The sequence below is a fragment of the Trachurus japonicus genome, chromosome 14 (assembly GCF_045865225.1).
Source record: "Trachurus japonicus isolate A0001 chromosome 14, Traja_1.0".
NCBI lineage: Eukaryota > Metazoa > Chordata > Actinopteri > Carangiformes > Carangidae > Trachurus > Trachurus japonicus.
Window position 1 is genome coordinate 17,234,715 of NC_140920.1, and position 20,675 is coordinate 17,255,389.

At 42.7% G+C, this 20,675-nt stretch overlaps 1 protein-coding gene across 3 annotated transcripts in view; it reads left to right on the plus strand.

The window, feature by feature from the left end:
- mtus2a (microtubule associated tumor suppressor candidate 2a) overlaps positions 1–19,636 on the plus strand; it is a 39,458-nt gene extending 19,822 nt beyond the window's left edge. Inside the window, exons 5-16 of one of the 3 annotated variants that reach the window (XM_085798148.1) lie at positions 9,667–9,822; positions 12,551–12,649; positions 15,375–15,565; positions 15,671–15,796; positions 17,086–17,152; positions 17,514–17,728; positions 17,861–17,966; positions 18,070–18,143; positions 18,246–18,344; positions 18,455–18,574; positions 18,667–18,767; positions 18,869–19,636. In XM_085798148.1, the coding sequence (XP_085654274.1) occupies positions 9,667–9,822; positions 12,551–12,649; positions 15,375–15,565; positions 15,671–15,796; positions 17,086–17,152; positions 17,514–17,728; positions 17,861–17,966; positions 18,070–18,143; positions 18,246–18,344; positions 18,455–18,574; positions 18,667–18,767; positions 18,869–19,400 (1,886 nt within the window). In that variant the 3' untranslated portion in view covers positions 19,401–19,636. The remainder of the gene's footprint in view (positions 1–9,666; positions 9,823–12,550; positions 12,650–15,374; positions 15,566–15,670; positions 15,797–17,085; positions 17,153–17,513; positions 17,729–17,860; positions 17,967–18,069; positions 18,144–18,245; positions 18,345–18,454; positions 18,575–18,666; positions 18,768–18,868) is intronic. The other 2 variants (XM_085798149.1, XM_085798150.1) reach the window with 2 other exon arrangements.
- The last annotated feature ends 1,039 nt before the right edge of the window (positions 19,637–20,675 follow it).

Sequence of the window (20,675 nt, forward strand, 5' to 3'; positions counted from 1 at the left end):
TTATCGTATCCTACAGTTTTTATCCAATGAGGAGAGAAAACGGCATGCAGGGCTGTGTGTGCAGCCAAGGGACGCCGTGAATGTGGCAACGTAGGGACTAGGACTGTTATGGTGCGTTCAAGGAAACTCGTATTTTTCCGACCGTGAAGTCGTACCAGTTCGATCTGGTACGAGTTCATGGGTCAGAAGTTACGAGTGGCCGTTATAGTGACTTTCACCGGTAAAACAGGTCGGAAAAACACGAGTGGGTTGCCTGGAACGCTACAAAGTCGTAAGTTGTGACTTGAAGCTGTAATTTACGATTTCAAAAGCCTGCCTGGAACGCAGCATTAGCGAAAACGACCGGACCACTTACTTCTGCTTTAACATCTGGATTGTTTTCCCACTTCTGGAATCTCTTTACTCGTCGCGAGTGAGTTTGAATTTGCAGTTTTTCCTCTAGACTGGCATGTAGGGAGATGCTAATGCTGACTCTAGCTATGTAGCCCTAGCAAAACTTGCAAATAGCATTTCCGTATTAATTAGTGCCTTAAACTAATTGTGCAAGTGTATGTGCATGGTTGTGCAATAGCTAAATCAGTTAGTAGAGAATTAATCAGTAGGCTAGTTTGCTAATATATTTATAATTTAAGATATTTTAAAGCAGCGATGCCAAACATTTACCAGCTCCAGCTTCTTATTTGTATTTATTTGTTTACTTCGATATTAAACTGAAAATCGTTGCACTCTGTAATAATGATCAGACAAAGAAAGCTACAATCTTGAGTTTTTGGGAGACCATGATGGGCATTTTCCTGACAAAACAACTAGGCCTAATCATGTAATTAAGAAACTAATCAGCAGATTCGCCCAAAATGAAGAATAATTATTTGTTGCAGTATTAGTGTGCAGCTTAACACACTATTTTTTCCCTGAACTGAATTGCACATCGTGACAACAATTTACACCACACTGAATTTTCCGGCCACATTTTCTGGAAATAAAACAGACAAAAACAGAATTTGATTTACCATTCTCTCTGCGGCAGCTAACAGCTTCATTTTTAAAGCACTTTTCCAAATGAATTACAATGCAAACATGAATCAAGCAAGAAAGAGTCTGCTGCTCCACTCTGACCAAAGATCACTAGTTCATTTTCAGCTCTGTACATCAGACTTAATATAGCTTGTTACTGACAGTAACATGTGCATCCACTAAATAAACATACACAATATAACAGGTGACCTAATCTTTTGTTTATGCAGTTTCCAGTATAATGTGCAATTTTACACAGTAATCTACGGTGGCCCTGAGAGCTCAATACACTGCAAATGACGAAAACACATTCAAATACATATAAAAACATCTTCATCTATTTGACAATGGAAGTCACATTGCCTTGAGTCCTCAGGGCCTCGGTAGTCATTTATCATCTGTTGCGCAAAACTCCATAGGCATTTTTACCATTTTATACAATAAATCCACCTGTAAACAAACACACACACACACACACACACACACACACACACACACACTCACTCTCTCTCTCCCTCTCTCTCACACACACATACTCACAAAGCACAGGAGCACCTGCCAGCAGAGCATGAAAGAGTAGATATTTTTAAAAGTGTTGCCTGCAGCAGAGTGTTCCTCTTCCTGCTGCTGCTCAGAGCACGGCGAGGCCGAGATGGTGTCAAGGCTGATTGACATGAGAGGCAAAAGATTAAGGAGCCTTTGATGTTCATTGCTGTGTGTGTGACACAGTGAGAACGGCAGGACGGGAGCACAGGAACTTTAACTTCCACTTTTGACTCTGTGTGGTGCTTGTGACCTTTAGCTGCAAGGCGTCTGAACTCCCCACTCTGTTTGAACCCTCCAGACTAAAACAGGCTCGACTGTAGATCCCGCTCTGTGTGAGAACATGTTGAGTTTTAAACCAGAAGGTCACCTTGTGTGTTTTGGTCTAACCTTTCTGTGGGAGATTGGGAACATTTTTGAAGTCTTATCTTATAGGCCTGGTTATGACTGTTAAAGATTTTTTCCTGCAACATGTGAAATATTGTTGCGTGACTGACTGCACAAACCCATTTTGGGGTGATGTTGTGATTTGCGGTCAGATGAGGACAGAAAATGTGTGCATATGTGCACATGCAAATGCAGAAATTACGTTTGCAACACTTGATTTCCCCGTCCACTCAGGGATCCTTGTCTCCCCTCTCCGCACTCCAACTGAGATCAAAGAACAGAAAGACGGACAGATGAGTTCTCACACATCCCTCCATCAAGGATATCGGGGAACAACAGCAGCAGCAGCAGCAGCACAGTACTGTATCTCCCTCTGTAACAAGGAGAAGAAAAGCCAGGCTCAGTCGCTTGTTTTCCCCCATTGATCAGCAAGTAAAACGGACTCCATTAGGGCTGCGGATGATACCAACAGGAGAAATCATTAAAGAATATAGCACCGGGGAGGGAAAAGGATTGCAGGGCTCAAGTAAAGTGGGTTAGAGGAAGATCCCTGGAGTTAAGACTCCCCGCTGTTGTAGCTTGTCAATAGCTTCCACATGATATGTGTAAATGTGGCTTGTTTGACTGTAAAGATGAGACGGAAGAAGCAGAGCTAAAGGATGTTGGCCTGAGAAAATGGGACATAATTTGCACAGGCATCGGTTCATCTTAATGATGGCAAAGTGCTGCTTCACCCAAACTACACACACACATGTACACACGTTTGGTTTTATTCTCAAAGATTTTTCAAGCAGCTAAGAAGAATTGGACAGAATTTGGTTTCTGCTGCTCAAAGCAGTGAAAAAAAAAGCATTTTAAAAATTCAGCATCTCTTTCCAGATACAATGTCCCAGTTCCTTCACGGATATTCCAACAAACACACATTGAACATTTCCACAAGATAAACTCATTCTGTTGATTTTCACTGCTCTCAACACCACAAACCATTCATAGAGGTAGATCTGTACAATCTAAGACACTGATAGCTGAATAAAATCAACATGGCTAGACGCCACAAGAGGTCGAGTTAGAACACCAAACCTTTGAAATGGAAAGACAAGGTGACATTGAGCCTGGCTGGTGTGGGCTTGATTGATTCACATCGCCTGTTTACATCTAAGTATGCACTGAAGTATGTGTGTGTTTGACTAGCATCTGTGGGCTATAGGTTACTCTATATAACATTGATTAGCTATTAGCTCAATCCTCCCTTTAGCCCAGTCATTGACATCCCCTAAGGTCTTGCACTTGTGTTTGTGTATGCGTGTGTACGTTGAAAAGAGAGCATGCATGCATGTAAGATTCATAGGGGACGTCTTGTTAATTCCTCTGTGATTGACAGACTATTGCATCGATGAAAGGAGAATCCAGCAGGAGGAAGCTGATGAAGCCTGCGCCTTTGAGCCGCGCTGACTCCCTGATGGAAACTCAATCGCCAAAACAAACAGTATTATCACCTCTCTACCCATCTTCTCTTCAGGTATTAATGAAATAATAGCTAGAGAGAGAGATAGAGAGAAGAGAGCAGACAGCTGAGCGGAGAAGAAGAGCTGAAGGCAGCCGCAGTAATAAAAGTAAATTCAATTCAGTCAAAATGAGCAGAGCGGAAAGAGAGGGAGCGGAGAATGTGAAAGAAAAACGAGCGGAAAGAGAAGCAACGGAGAGGCTGGCACAGGGAGGAGAGTGGATGCCATACCCCAGATGCCATGGCTCAGATCTGGTCTGTGACTCATGCTAGCTCACTGTGAACAGATGGTTTCTATGGTGCATGTGCGCACACAGATACACGCGCACGCACACACATACTTGCAGAGAAGCAAATTAGATGGGCCAATTAGATATGGCCACTCTGCAGCTGAGGAGAGAAAAACTAACATGGCAGCGCCTTATAGTGAAGCTGCAGAGCTGTGACAGTGAGGACGAGCTCAATGGGCCTGTTCATTAACTGATAAACTCCCACCGTATTTCATCCAGCGCCGTGTTAATCACTCTTTATGAGCTTAACCGATGCTCCTGACCGACACAAACACAGAGAATGTGGACGAACAGCAGCTTTAGACTCAGGTAAACAGAGAAATCTTAACGTGCGACTCATAAAGAGAGTCCTGGTCATCTATTTATAATAACTTACCAACAGAGTCCCTGTTCCTCATCCTCTCTCCTACTGAGCAGCCCTCGCTTCTGTCTGCGCTGCCAATCTCTGTTCCACAGCATGTACAGGCTTTACACCCGAGCTTCTACCTAACACTCAGTCTGCTGTTTTCCTTACCAAATGATTACATCCTGTTGACATTTAGCTTTATTATTTCTCAGTTTTTATTTATTTTCTAATTAGATTCAGTTCAGTGCTCTGCTGTTTCCTTCAAAACAAGTCAATAAATGTTCTTTTATGGGAGAATCGCACAAGAGCCTCCCCAGTAACACTCTGCAGAAACATTTTAAAGAATGCAAAACTCATTCATACAAGATCAATCAATCAATCAATCAATCAATCAATTTGTTTATTTCGGGCATGTCAATTTAAATCATCATCATCACACTTCATCTTAGTTCAAATAATACAATACACATGGCCGAAAGGGAAAGCGGAATTGGAAATTGGAATTCATACAAGATATTTGGCACCTTGTATGTATCTGTATGTGTTGAACAGTAGCTCACTATTAGCCAGTGTGTCTGCGTCATTAAAAACGTTCTTAAGATTCCACTTCCACGCAGTTCATTGACCTGGACCGACAAAAGCTAAACACGTGTGCCACCTGCAGGGAACGAGCATTAGCACTGCAGTTTTTAAAATATTTTTATACCTTCTTTAATAACCCCCCCCCAAAAAAAAAAAAAATCAACTTAGAATGTCATACTAACCTTGTGAAATGCAAATGCTTCAAATGGAGATACCATCCAGCCCGTGGCTATAAAACACCAAGTGTGAGTTTAAAGTGAACGTTTATATTTTATTCTACTTTGCGGACGCGTCCATTGGCTATGTTTCAAATTAAATGTTCTGCCAAAAGCTTTGGTGATTTTGCAGTCTGCTCTGCTCTACAGTAACCTTCACCCAGTTTTTGCAAGGATCGTGTTTGTGTGAAAATGTTCCTGTTTGTAAAAGGCTGCTGCTGCTGCTGCTGCTCCTTCAGACTCGCACAGGAAGAAAGACAGAGCCTTTGATTCACCCCGATCGGTTCAATACAGAAATCTGGGCGATGGCAGACAAAGGCCGAAAACCTGTAGTACTCACTCCTTGTTTAGTAAACTGTTGCCTCGGTGAGATTCAGGGCCGTATAAAAGAGTTCCGACACCTCTGATTCAGTCCTTTTTGTCACCTGGCTCCATCCTCTTGTCCCATCCTTCCCTTATAAGTGATACTATGTGACTACTATAGTCTGACAACAACTCGGCTGAGGAGTGTCCCTCTCTTGTTGACCATAAGAGGAGAAATAACTCCACGTCCCTCTGGCTGGACTGAATCTTTCATCTCCTGACATCTGGGCTATGACAGAGGACAGGAGGCCCGGGCTGCCGCTGTCAGCTCCAGGGTTATCATCTAATCTATCTCTCTGTCCGCACACCCAGGCCTCGCCTCTGCAGGGGCCATTTGTTTTGTGTTTTATTATGTATGCAGCTCTAACCTTGACTTTCACACACTTGGTTGCAGATGCACAGTTGAGTTACTTTGCATTTGCACTTTTTTTTTCTCGGCTCAAAGCACACCGTTATTCACAGGTTGACAGCTGTTGTGAAGTTCTGTATGTATTATGTGAGGATGTAAGTTACTTGTTGCACACGTCTTGTCATCTCACTAACACTAAAGGTCATTCTGACTCCAGCAATCCACATTCAACCTCTAGTATCAAATCTAAATTTCATTAAATCAGAGCAAGTCACGCAGCTTGTTTCCACTGTTTATTCCAGGTCTCATCTGTTGCACCAGCATGTTGATTTAAGCTGCTCCTGAGATTTTCACATTTGTCTTGTGACAGGATGAAACATAAAGCAGACAACATGACGTGACCAATGACCATGAACATAGTGAATGAATAAAAAGTGTTAAGAAGGGTAGTGATCATTTGGGAAAACAGTGGCCTGTGCTTTTACAACTTGGAGACGAAAGGTCCGAGACATTTAAAGCAGCTTTAAATAAATGACAGGAAACAACAGTTAATACGCAGAACAAATTACAGACTCTGATGAATACAGTCTTCAGGCTTAATTACACACTTCTGTCGTGAACAGCGCTAAATGAAGCTGACATCTGTCTGTGGGAATGTGCAGCTAATTAAACACAACTAAGTTTAGACTAACAGCTGAAATGATAATCAGTATCAATCAATATATAACCAATATTGTTCATTTGGCAGAAATACTGTAGTTATATACAACTGTGTTGAGTTGGTTTCTCAGTCTTTACTTGTATGTCAACATATATGTATTTCATGTAAACTTCCATTTGATATGGAATAAAACTTCAATGTATAGGACTCATTAAAGGGACATTGATTCAAGCAACATGTTAAAACACAACACAGAAAACAAATAGGTCATTTCAAATAACCAGTTGAGGCCTCTTTTATATACAGTCTATGATTGAGGCTGATCTTTTTTTTGTGTATTGTTGTATTTCAATAATCTTTATTGTTTTTTGCTGTGTGTCATTTACAGGACAAAACCACACTGAACTTTTTTACACCCTAACTTTTAGAGCTATTTTTGTTCCCTTTTACATTTACACATCTATGTAAAATGTGGTTGAAATAAGCTCCACAGCTAAAAGCTTATTATCCTGTTTCACAATGCGCTAGTAAGAACAATCAAACAATATTGTGTGTATGTGTAATATTATAGCTGTGAAAGAGCCCATTCTCCCATTCTGCAGAGGTATTTTTTTATGGAAATGCTCATAAAACATGAATAAAATAACTGTGTTACTGTGTTAGGAACTTTATAACTTGACCATGTCTCCACATCAGAACCTCCATCCAGTTTATCAACTACCCCCCTCTTCCCAGTACACAACACAATTTAAAATATTCACATATTTCTCAGGGGCCATATGTTTTTGAAGCATAACAGCTATTTCGTTGGTGTGTCAGCACTGCACACTGTGTAGTGGGTCCACTTCAGCACTGTGTGTATGTGTGTACATGTGTGCTGCTTGTGCTTTATACACACTGCACCATGTTCAGCTCTGCTTCAGCCAAAGGAAACACCTCGAAGGTACATTTTGCAGTTTTTGCAATCAGATTTTGCTGCCACAGCTGGCGTACATGCAGGCTGCGTGAAACCACATTTTGATTTTGCCAAGGGAAAAGTCTAAGAAGGCACAAAGCTCAATTTCATCTTGACTCTTCAATAAAATCTGTTCCCTCTTCAGTCTGTGTATGAGGGCTGAGGTAGAAGACAAAGTGTTATTCTACAAGCATTATAGTTTTGCTTTGATGAACAAGCTGCTCCAATAACACGGCCTCCCACTGAGCTGGAAAAATCTGCTTCCTTTTGTTCTCAGCTGTTTCCTCTTGGTCCCTTTTTAATATCTTTGGTATTTTCAATCCATCTTCATATTCTGAGACTGCTGACAGCTCCATTGCAGTGCCTTCGATTTACTCCTCTTCCTCTCTTTTCATGCCGTCTTGTTTGCCTCTTCTTGATCCCATACAGCCAGCCTCTTCCTTCCTCCTTCTTATCCTCTTCACGCTCTGTCATCCATCCTCGGCTGGCATTTTGCCAATCAGCGATGCATATCAGTTTGCCTTTACCGTTAATGAAATACATCTCTCTTTCTCTCTTTCTCTAAGCCCCAGAATCGCGTTCTCTCTTCTTTTATCTCATCTTCTGTCACCATCATTTGCATTCATCAGTTTTGTATCTCTGACAAGTCCATGTCACCATTAACTCGTCCTCACTCTGCTCTTTGAAGCTCTGGGAATTTGCTCTCACATACTTGACCTATAACTAATGAGCAAATCTCTGTCCAGTCAATTGTCTGGTGTCAATCAGACGAGTGATGTTAGGACCAGATATTTAAATTTCTTTCACTGAAATAAAGTTATTCTATAGGAAGTTGACAGCTAAATGCAGAGCTCAGGAGCAGCAGTGCAGTGGATCCAGGATCAAATCTAGTCTGGACATGCTGCCCGTGTGCTTGACTGGTTAATGAGGAGGAAACAGTGTAAACAGCCTCACCACTCAGCTCCTAGAGGAACTCTAATGAAGCTTTTGGAACATGTCATGCATCACTTGCATGGTGACTTAGAAACGTGAGCGATCACAGCACTGAGGGATCACAGGCAGAGGTCTTAATAGGTAGCATGTTTATGAGTGTAGATTTCAATTTTCACCATCAAAATGAACCTACAGTAAGGTCTAATATTATAAACAGGATTGAAAAGCAACAAATATTTTTGAAAAGACTGAACCATTGAGAAATGTCTGTGATGTTTCCTCTCAAAATCTGATATCTCTGACCATTTACTAATATATTCTGTGTTAATTTATGTGCATACAGTGCTAGGTATGACTTATACAGTACATGGCTGTGGTTGAGGTCTATCCAGGCTGTGGACAGATGTGTCAAAACACTGAACCTAATTTGCTCATCAGAGTCAGATCACTTACCACTGGTGTGTGAATGGGAGAGAAACTGTAAAGCTGCTTTGATAAAGAGTGAATTGAATGAAGTCCATCTACTAATATTAAAAAATGTACATTAGCAAAATATTGAAAGCAAGACAAATAGTTTGAGCTTAACTAAATAAAATTAATTCATTATGTGGTATGGAAGCCTTATGTGGTCCCTGGGCTCCAGGGACACAAAGTATGGGTTTATGTATACACTCTAAATGTCAATGTGTTGTATGCTGTTCATAGTCTGTATTTTTAGAAGTATATACGTGTGTGTGTTGCTTCTCTGAAACAATCCACACCAAAGCTGCTCCTCTGAAACAATGTGTGCCTGCAGTGTACCGTCCCTGAGGGACTCTGCGCCGACATAAAACATGGCAAACAAAATCTAAAATTTCAAGGGACGTACAAGTTGTGCTACGAAGCTTAATCACCGTCTCAAGGCTTTAGATTCCTGTTTCATCGCATGATGGAGTTGGAGGAGTGCAGGCAATCTCTTGTGTCATTATTGATCGAGGATGGGGAGATGAGCAGGGAGGGATATACACGGCCTGTGTGTGAGTGTGTAAACTATCCACGACTCATTTGATAGATTTGAGCTTCGCTATAAGCCAGGATGAGCGATGATGTGCTTGTGATGAGGCGCTGCTGTATGAGCATGCGTCGTACTTCCTCATGTGTATGTGCTCATGTGGAAGCATTGAAGTGTTTCTTTGTAAACTTTGTGTTTAGATTCATGTGTGTGTGTGTGTGTGAGAGAGAGAGAGAGTAGCAGGACCAGTGCACTGCTCCAGGTTAACAAAAGGAAAATTGAGAACAGCAGCAGAGACCCAGAGGTTACAAACCATTTCTCAGTCCAGTGGAGCTAAATTCAGACACACCACAGTCAGACTGTAGGAAAACCAATATGTAATCATGAGAGGGAGAAATGAATCTGAGAGATGGAAGTCAGAAGATAAATCCTCACATATCTGCTGTAAATGAACATTTTTTTCACAACATTCATCACATTAAAAAAAAAAAAAAACCTTAAACCTTATTTTGATCTATTTCTGTGTATTTCAGGTCTGAGTGTGAGTGAGGAGCCTCCTCTTCACAGAGTCACCACCAGCCCTCCAGACCAGAGAGCTGCACCGTGCCGCAGCAACAGCCTCCAGCCGCCCAGCACCCCGGCCCTGCCCCGCCGCTACCTGCCCCCGCAACCGAGAAGCTCCCCTGGAGGTCAGCAACAGCAACAGAAATGATGTTAGAAATAGTCAGATGTGGATAATCTTATCTAATTTGGCTCATAGAAACCTTCAAAGTGAAACATTTCGATCCCCAAGACTCTGCGAACAACATTCATTGCACATTTGAGCTTTAAGAGATGCGTTTGTCCACCAGCAGCTGATACCACACTGTCACATATGTGCTTGACTGACAGCAGTTTCAGTACTTGTCAAGTATTTTACACAAATGTAAATAAGACATCCATGGTACTGTACAGTGTTTAGTCCTGGAACAATATGAGGCTACTAGACTAAATCTGACTGATTAACTATATTGAATTGCATTACAGAGGCTCAGTTTGGCCATTTATTACTCCACCCTACTAAAATAGCAGTTTAGCACTTAAAGCTACAGTAGGTGAATTACCATAAATCACATTTATCACGTTGGCCACAGTCTGCTGCTAATAAATGTTGATGAACTTCCAGGGTCACACCTGGTCCTGGTTGACAGTGCCAATACTGTTAGTGCAGCGGAGAGGAAGTTGCAGCAGCAGTGGTGGTTTTCACACATGCTTGTATTTTCACACATGGATATAAACACCACAGGCTGTGTAGTGTCAGACTTCACTCACATACATCATGTCTTTACTGTGATTGTCTGAGCTATTGCTGCTCTAAAAACAACACAACTTACAAAGGTGAAACATATTTAAACAGCAGAACATTGTAGAGCGGGCCGACAGTCAGGTCTGGGTGTTGAGGATGCAGACAGTGTAGCGACTGTGAGAAAATATCTCTCACTCTGTGTTTCTGTAGGCCTGAGCTGATTTTAAATGCGCGGTAAATTATTGATGAAGAAATACCAGAGGAGTCCCTGTCAGCCTGCAAGTCATGCACCGACACTACTTCTTATCTGTACTGTATATTATGTTTTTGTCTCTCTATCACAGCGCAGACAGTACAGACTCACACATTTTATTTAACACATACACTGTCCTGCTGAGCCCCAGACAAGCTCACAGCGCACACACATCGCACAGTGGCATAACACTGAGGCTATAGTATTATTACAATCATAATAATTGTTTTGCTTTTTTATTAACTGAGCACAAAAGCAATCGATTGTGCTGATCAAACAGAGAATAATCAGTGACTGTGTTTTGACTTTCTACATAAAAAAAAGTCCTGAATTGATTATCAGGAATAATTCAAGGACCACATGTTCAAAAAAATGTCCAAATCAGAATATGTGATGTGAACCACTCCGCAGATTAAATGACTCCAGCCAACCTCATAAAAACTCAACTTATTAATACTCCATGAACTGGAATACAGCTGCACTATCATAAGTGAGAGCGGTGCCCATTGACTGTTTCTCCAGCAGCCACAGAGTTCATGTAAGTTCAGGTTTTGACTGTAAGCACACTGACCTCTAGGAGGAGACTCTAGCTAATGGTGTTTTTAGTCATGCTCCCAGCATAAATCCATGGTCAGTGTTTTATTGGACTTTGACTAGTGACTGACTCATTTTTTGGGTGTTTTTTGCTGACATCTATTCTGTTGCCATCAGTTTTGTACATGACATTCTCGCCAGCTTTGTTTGTACTTCGTGTAGATTAGCTGTTAGTGCTAATTAGAAAATGTTAGCATGCTAAGATGGTAAACATTTATAGCCTTTTAATATTATGACACTGTGAGCATGCCGACATTAGCATTTAGTATATTTGCCCAGACACATAGGAGTCTCATTACATTATCCAGAACCAAATAGCTGTTTCACATCTGTACGAAAAAATAGTCGTGTTTTGTTTGCGTGTGTGCGTGTGTTTTTTGGCAATAGAGCCAAGTTTACATCACCACACCAACACTTGCACAGTGAATGCACACACACAGACACACACATGCAGACACACAGGAAAAAACACACACACAGTGTCTCTGCAGGCCTGAACTATCTCTCCTGGGTTATATGGGGATTTGTTCAGGATCAGAGGCTTCGCTCCCATTACAGGTCTAATTAGTTTCTTTTCAAGGCCTCTCTCCTCCTCTCCACTCTGCTTCATAACAGATTCCCTGCTAACCTCACAAAACCTACTTCTTTATTCACTATCATCTGTTTTTTTTCTCCAACACTATCTGTCCTCCCCACTTTTCATCACTCTTAGCTCCTGTGTAACACATCTCACATTTCTTGTTTCAAATCCAGCTATTTTCTTTACACCCACACACCTCACCAGCTCTGCGACAGATTTATCGTGACACTCGAGGGAAGACACGTGAGCTCAGAGACAATATTTAAAAAAAAGTACTTGGAGTTTCTGATTCTTGTCTGCCTTGGCTGCAAAGTGTGTCACAGAGAGCGAGAAGGTGATGGGCACATCTCCTCCAGTGTTGCTCTGCTTCTCTTTGACCCAGAGCCCCCTGGGACATAGTTATACTACACAGCAGGGGTGGAGATAGCTGGAGATGAAAGCAGGAGTGTAACAGAAAACTAGGAAAAAAAAAGTTAGGAGAACAGAAAATCTGTGCTGAAATGGAAAAGAGGGGGGGGGGGGGTAGAGAGAGGAGGGATGTTTGTTTGATTCTTGTGTGAGGAAACTTGACTGACATAATGTTATATAAAGCTACGATACGATTTTTGAACATGCTACTGCTGCATGTCTATTGTTACGTATCAGCCAAATGTGACTGTTTCTTACATAACACACACTGATTGGTTGTGTCCTATTGATTGACAGTTGGCAGGAAGGAGTTTCAGCGGAGTTCAGAGGTCACACGTTCCCTCCCGTCCTCCCCGAAGAGGCTGGCGGTGGTTCCTCCCAAACCTCAGTCCCCAGGTGAGTCCACTGCACTATGTACCGTCAGTAACCAGGGCCGGCCCTAGGATTTTGCTGGCCCTAAACAAGATTTTGTTTGTGGCCCCCAAAACAGTCCAAGTGCAAACACCAAATCACACACACTGCTCACAACTGAATGAACAGACACACACAGATGTGTTTAATGAATTGAATTGAACCCCAGTTTGTACCTTTCTGATCATGTGACCCCTCCCAGCGATTGTGGCCTTAAACAACCGCATAGAGGGTTCCCTGTTAGTAACATACGCAAAGTTACAGATAATGACAGACATTTTTATTCCATATATTACATTATTTCAACACTGAAAACTGACACTTTAATGTGGATGTCTGCTGTCTACCTAAAACTGAACAGAAGCAGCCACTATGAATTTATCCCACCTGCAGAGCCAAGTGATGACCACACTGCTCCTAACACCTGTGCACATGCTTCATGTCAAGAAAATCAATTGTTTTTTCAATGCCACATTCATCTCAAAAAATCAAACAACGCACAGCCCCTATTGAACAGGATGAACCGATTGTATTAATGTTGGATTTAATTTTGCTGGAACTACCAGATTGTATTGTATTTGCACATTTATGCCAGCCATGACAGTGAGTGAAAGGATCATTTTATTAGCTCTGGTCCTCACCATGTGAGTCCTATATCTCCTTTTCCACTCCACCTGATCAACTGCCTTCTTGAAAAAAAATAGTCCTTTTTATTTATGACCGGCTCTCAGTGTACCCGCCCCCAGAAGCTGCTGGCATCCTTTTCAGAAATCTACAGCGCTGGTCAAACACAACTTCAAAGTTAGCACTTCCTCCGAACTATGCAATCTGAACTTTCCTTCCTCTAGGCTCTGCTGTGGTAAAATCATTTTCTCTCGCAGGATTGCAGAAGGCCTCCCCATCTTTCCTCTCAGAGCTGACCCACATCTCCTCAGGCTACACCTCTGTCTTTGCTCACATTACTCACTGCTGTAGCTGCTCATCCTTCCTCTTTATGGCATCTTACTTGCTCTTTTGCGAGACCTCGTCTCCTCCCACGTAGTCGTAAAATAAAAACATTTTCTCTTCTCTCCTTTAGTCTCAGTATTGAGGCTTCTCCATTGTTTGCTGTGATTTACAGATATTGACAGAGTCTGGTGTTGCTCTGACCTGAAGCCAGTCTGGACAGTGTGTCAGCAAGATGTCAGTGTGTTGAAATGAACCTGAAATTCATCTCATGAATAACCCAGCCTGAAAACCATTAACCACACCCCATAAAACACACACACACACGCTTATCTGCGTGGCCCACACAGGCTGCCGTCACCTTTTCTCATTGTTTCTCGCATCATTATTCCACTTTCATCAACCCTTGTGTCATCATCAGCATGCTGCCTTCACACTCAGCCACGTTTAGTATTCATGGTTCTCTCTCTATCTAACTTCTCAGGTATGTGTGTGTGTGCGTGTGTGTGTGCCTATGTGTGTATGCCTACAGAAGAGCTAGATATCATTTGCAGAACATTTGGAAGCCATTTTCAAAGACGGGGAATCCTAATGTGCCTCCAAGGCTTCGACACTGATGAAGATGAAACAATGAAACATTTGCACTTTGCAGTTTTACGTGCTGTATTTTTAGAAACATTGTTTCTCTGTTGATGTTTGGTTCTTTCATTTATCTCTCAGTACAGAGAGGACTTCCCTGTGTTTGAGGTTTTATTTGCACACTTTACACACTGAACCTGCTCAGTTACCTTCTTAGCGACTCTCTCTACTCTCTCCTTTTGTTTATCTGAGCATTCCCCTCATTTTATCCACCCCCCCTCACACCACCACCTCCCTCTAACCGATCTCTCTCTCTCTCATTACCTGGGACCCTGCACCCCAAGCCCAGCCTCCCGTTGTCATGGAAACCATTCCCCGTGCCTCAGTAACCCTGAATGAGATGGTTGTGCGAGGCAGGTGATGTGGAGCCGCAGCGGTTCCTTTATTGTGTGTGAAGAAGACAATCGGACTCACACTCACACTTGCCCATTTGTCTGTGCGCGTGAACACAAAGGCGATAAAATGTAAAAGATGTCCCGTCGGTCCGAGCGGTGCTGAACGCTCCACACGCTGGTGCATGCTCACACTGCACGAGAAGGTGACTCACACAGAGGTTAATAGGCCTGTCTGTATGTCAACTGCAGCTTAATAGGTATACCCTCCTCCAAGGAAAAATGGCCTCATGGCCTTCACATGTTCTTCTCGTTTGTCTGGCTTTTTTAAAAATAACATACCTTAATGCTTTTACAGACACACAAGTCAAATAGTATTTATACATAATATACAAATACTACATCTTATTGTGTGCTGCAGCTCAATCATTACTTGACATGATCACATTCATCAAGTGATTAGATGGTCCGTCATGAGGACCAGCAGCCTGGGAATTACCCCGGGGCTTCCTCTGTAGAAAAGATTCAATTAACTTACAATCATTTATCATGTGAACATGGCCATTAGCCATAGGTCAGGTTAGATCTCCTCTGATTTAATACTCATCAATTTCATTGTTCTAGATAGACGGATAGATTTCAGAGTTAGAACATGACTAATTAAGGACATTTGGAAGATAGCAGGATATCATGTGTATCGATAGTGTTTGGTTTTTTGTAAACATGCTTGTGCAGGTTAATTTTGTCAGTGGTAATTTAATCATCATCTGTGTTTGTTTTTTCTCTCTCCACAGTCCAGTCTGTGCAGCGTCCCGCAGCGGCGGTGAGGGGGTCGGCTCCCCCGGGGTCCCCTCGCCGCGTGGCCCCCCTGAGGCTGCAGCAGGAGCAGCAGGAAAGCCTGCAGAGAGAAAAAGAGGAGGCTCAACAGAAAGAAAGGGAAAGGGAAGCAGAGGAGAGAGAAAAGGAGGAGGAGCAAAGGGAGGAGGTGGGTCGAGGTGGAGAAATAGAAATTCTGCAGCTCCCATGTGGAGATTCCTCTTTTCTTTTCTGTTCATTGCTTTCGTTTTTACTGTCTTTCTTGGTCGCCCAGGTTCAGAGGCTGCAGGGGCGCTGTGAGCAGCAGGAGAGGCAGCTGAGGGCTCTGAGAGACGAACTGAGGAAGACCTCCCTAGGTCTAGAAGCCTTCATCATCACCACTCAGCATTACTGCCTCAAGGTATCAACAACTGCAATCACATCCAGAGGTTCATCTGTGGTCTCATGTAGATTTACTTTACAAACGTTTCCTCTCTGCGCTTAGATTATGTGGCACATAAGCAGCGCACACACATGAACCAAAGACCACATAAAGTATTAAACACAATGAAAGGAGGTTCACAATAAGAAGCTTGATGAGGACGAGAGACTGTGAGTGTGTGTTGGCTCCTCGTGTGTCACTGAGATGGCTTTGCCCATTTAGCCTCTTAGCTGCTCTAAGCTGTTATACTGCTCCCAGACGGCCGAGGGACTGTCTGACTTCTTTACGGTCACCGTCTGAGTGCTGCAATCACTGACCCACAGTGCAGAGAGGGAGGAGAGGGAGAGGGAGGGAAGTGGTTGTGTCGGTCTGTTGGAATAGGTTTGAGCTCCCCCTGCTGACTGCAGGAGTCACACACAGCAGCAGGTGGACAACAACATCATCCTGTCAGTCCATGTGTCTAAAATTCAGTTTAACAACAGAATTTATAGATCTTGACTATTTAATATGTATTATAATCCTCCTGTTTCTTATTTATGTTTTCATATATTCTCTATAAAACTAGGAGTGACTAGTTTTTGAATGACTAGGGATGAAATGGGGAATTTTTTTTTGTTTTTTCAGCTGATATGTCCCCAGTTGGTGTCTTTTACAGAACAACCAGCCGTTTTAGGATTTTCATCCATATTTCAAAATGAATTGTTTAGATCAGGGGTGTCAAACATGCAGCCCACGGGCTAAAACCGGCCAAAACGCACAGTCAATGCAAATACTGTTTTGAATATACTTTTTTTTTCTTTCTTTTTTTAAATACATGCATTTGGATTTTTTTATATGTATTTTTGTACATTGAGTGTTTTTATTTATTTACATATGACACATTTATTTATCTTCTGTTTAACCTTTATATAAGTTGTTTTTTGTAAAAGTTTTTGTAAAACCAATCTGGTCATCAGGATGAATCTGCCAAGTGTGAAAAGAGGCATAACATTGCACATATTTTGAATCAAGAAATTTCAGGTTGTTCATAATATGTTTTGAAAAAGGATAGTTCATTAACTGTAAACATCTTAATAATGTCCTAATACAAAGGGAAAAAATATTTTTATTTAGATTATCATGCTATTATTTTACTGGTCCGGCCGACTTTAGAGCAAACTGCACTATTTGTGACCCCTGAACTAAAATGAGTTTGACACGCCTGGGTCTGGATTGTATTGGAATCTTGTTGTTAAAAAAGCTGTTTACTTTCCTATTTTTTTTTTCAGAATAAAAATGCGGGAGAAAATCAAAGGAGATTGTCCGTGGAAATGCAGCAGATCAGAGAGGAGATGGGTGAGTGATGCTGAGCCGCTCCAGCAGCAGACAGAGTTTATTCACGGCTGACACTTTGATTGGCACCACAGGAAAAACACAGGTGTTGCTAATAACATTAACGATGGCACGGCTCTATTCAAGTGTCCTAGTGACAGCGTGACAGCGACAGCACGCACAATAGAAAGCGAAGCAGCTAAATGGGATTCAGCCATCAGTCATTCTGAGATTTTCTTCCTATGATCAAAATATCTGCTTTTCTTGCTAGAGACGTTTGTATGTATGATTATATGAATTGTTTTTATTTTATCCGTCTAAAATGACAGTGAATTAACTGTGGCAGTATCATCATCATCAGCTACACACTCCTCTTCATCTGCAGCGTCTAATTCTGTGCGGTGGGAGAGACTCCAGCGGGAAAAGACGTCGCTGGAGGTGGCGTTTGAGCGAGAGCTACAGGAGCTGCAGCTGCAGCAAGAGGCGGAGCTGGCTGCCGTGGAGGAGGGGCTTAGGAAGTGTCACTCAGCGGAGACAGAGCACCTGAGGGTGGAGCATCAGTCAGAGATGGAGGAGCTGCGGGCTCAGCAGCAGGAGCAGGTGAGAAATAAAGGCACCGTGGTGGGAGATGTGTCTGTTTTATGTTCTCTGTGATGAGATCGGAGCTTTCACATGAAATATGGTCAGGCATTAAAAGGTGTGTGTGTTTGTGTGTGTGTGTGTGTGTGTCAGGTGGAGGAGATGACAGTCCACCACCGGGCAGCCATTCAGGAGCTCCGGGACATGCATAACATTACCATGGCAACACTGCATGAGGAGCACGCCCGTACCATGAGAGGTTTGATTTTAGATCCCATTGAAATCACATAATATGACACCAGTGCAACCACTAACAAACCGGCCTCTCTCTTGTTGTTTATTGTGTTTCTGAATCTGTGTAGACTTAAGGAAAGCTCATGAGCAACAGAAGATGCTTCTGGAGGAGGATTTTGAGAAACTCAGACTTTCTCTACAGGTAAGACTTCATTAAAAAAAATCTATGTTATATTTTTTCTGTCAATGCACCCTAATCTGTTCTCCATGTATGTGTGTGTCTTTGTTTGTGTGTGATGCCCAGGATCAAGTCGACACTCTCACATTTCAAAATCAGAGTCTGAGGGAAAAAGCCAAACGTTTCGAAGAAGCTTTGAGGAGGAGTACAGACGAACAGATAGTTGTGAGTCGCATTCATTTTATGTAGAGATCTGTACGTACTTTTATAATAAAGGGCCCAAATGGGAATTCCATCTACAATGGTGACACTGTAAATGTTTTGTTCTGTACCAGGATGCGTTGGCTCCATACCAACACATTGAGCAGGATCTGAAGAGCTTGAAGGAGGTTGTAGAAATGAAGAACCAGCAGATACATCAGCAAGAGAAGAAGATCTCCGACCTGGAGAAAGTGGTATGCTCAAAATTAGCCATCTAACCCCCTATCATGTTGTTGATGTAAATGATGGATGAAAGATTACACTGTGTTTGTGTTGCACTTTTGAGCAGGCCCAAAAGAACGTCTTCCTGGAGGAGAGGGTCCAGGTTCTGCAGCAGCAGAATGAAGATCTGAAGAGTCGTATTGACATGAACCTGGCCCTGTCCAGGTAAGACACACCATCATCCTTATCATTGTCATCACTGCTGTTCTCCTTATCATCTGTAGACTAACTAATCAGCTTCCTCTGTGCTGGTCTTGTCCCTGCAGGCAACTGTCGGAGGAAAACGCCAATCTCCAGGAGTCCGTAGAGAAGGAGAACACTGAGAAGAAGCGTCTGAGCCGGAACAACGAGGAGCTGCTGTGGCGTCTCCAGACCAGTCCCCTGATGTCCCCCGCCTCCTCCCCCCTGCACCGCTCCTTCTCCACCTCCCCCGTCCCCTCATCCCCATTCCTCTCCTCCTCACCCGTAACAGGATGCGAATCCCCCACCCACTGCCATGGCTGTCCCCAGCAGGGTCAGTACTCCTCCCCCTCCCACAGAGCCCCGGCCAATCAAAACCTGTCCCCCGGCCCGGCCACGCCCACCCACAGGGCAGCGAGCAATTACAATTACTCCCCCGGCCCGGCCACGCCCACTCACAGGGCAGCGAGCAATTACAATTACTCCCCCGGCCCGGCCACACCTACCCACAGGGCAGCGAGCAATCAGAATTACTCCCCCGGCCCGGCCACGCCCACTCACAGAGTATCAGCCAATCGCTGTAACTCAAGCTCCAGTCTCAACTCTCTACAGAGATAAACTTGCATCTTTCTCTCTACAGTTTCTTTCCAGTTTCATTCTCTTTCATTTCCTTAGTTCTCCTCCGTGTTTTTGAATGTGAATGCAGTTGTAGTTCATGTTGGAGAAAACTCCCATTCATCACAGGATAAACTGGACAGACAGCGTCAGAGCACTAAAGCCACACAGTCTCTACAGCAGGGTGTGTCCATCATGCATCTTCATGAACACAGTAAATACTGATGCTGATGTCTGCAGCTCAGTTCTTTGTTCCAACCGGTATCAATGCAAGTATTGAGATGTAGACTGTATATATTGTATGATAGTAGTTAAACCTCCCCTGCATGGGTAGTCACGAGCCCCATATAGTCAGAAAAACAGGCAGAAAGTAGCACACTCGTCACCACAACACAATAACCGTTCTTGGTAAAAAAAAAAAAAAAAAAAAGCTATATTCTCTCTCATTGGGATTAGTTTTCTCATAGTCAGTTCTGTTGTAAAACGATGAACTGCAATTGAACTGAACCAGTTTTTCAGCTGAAATGGTTTTGTTATGTTTTTTTGCATCTGGAAATTTTCCCCAACAAAGCGCCTTATACTTGGTCCTGCCGTCTCACCAGCAGAGAACGACCAGCATTTTATTCCATAAAGGGACTTTGCATAAAGAATTGGTTTGTAAATTCAGAGCGAATCACGTCTCTCAGCCTCTTCGAGGTGTATTTAACGTTTTGCATTGCTGACATTGTACTTGTGTGTGAGACAGCCCTCCCTGGAACCCCAGCCATTTTACCTGTGAAATACACAGGACTTTATACTCCGAGTCTTTAACAAAAAAAAACCTTGCCAGGTCTTCCTACAGCTTCTCGCCACATGAGCTCTTCACTTTCGGGATCCCTCAGGTCAACTTGCAAAAACTACGCCTGCCATTTTATATTTACCTCAGCGGGAATGTGCAGTCACAATAACAACAACAACAACAAAAACACACAGTAACCAGGGAGCGCAGAGCTAAGGGGGAACCTAGCACAGGAGTCACTGTTTTAAAGATTGTTGTAGATTTCTTTTTAATGTGATGTTTATATCTAATTTATTTGTTACATGTGTTTTGCTACTTAAGCAAGCATGTACTATGAAAGTCTTCCGGTCTTAACGTGAAACTTATTATTGCTGTGATTTTGTCTATTTATTAAGCTTGAGGTGTGAAGGAACGAATGGTGGAAACTTTGAAGATATCACCTATAGGACACAAGTGGAAGATGTGATGTACTCCAGGAGATATAGGTAGTGCAGATTTTA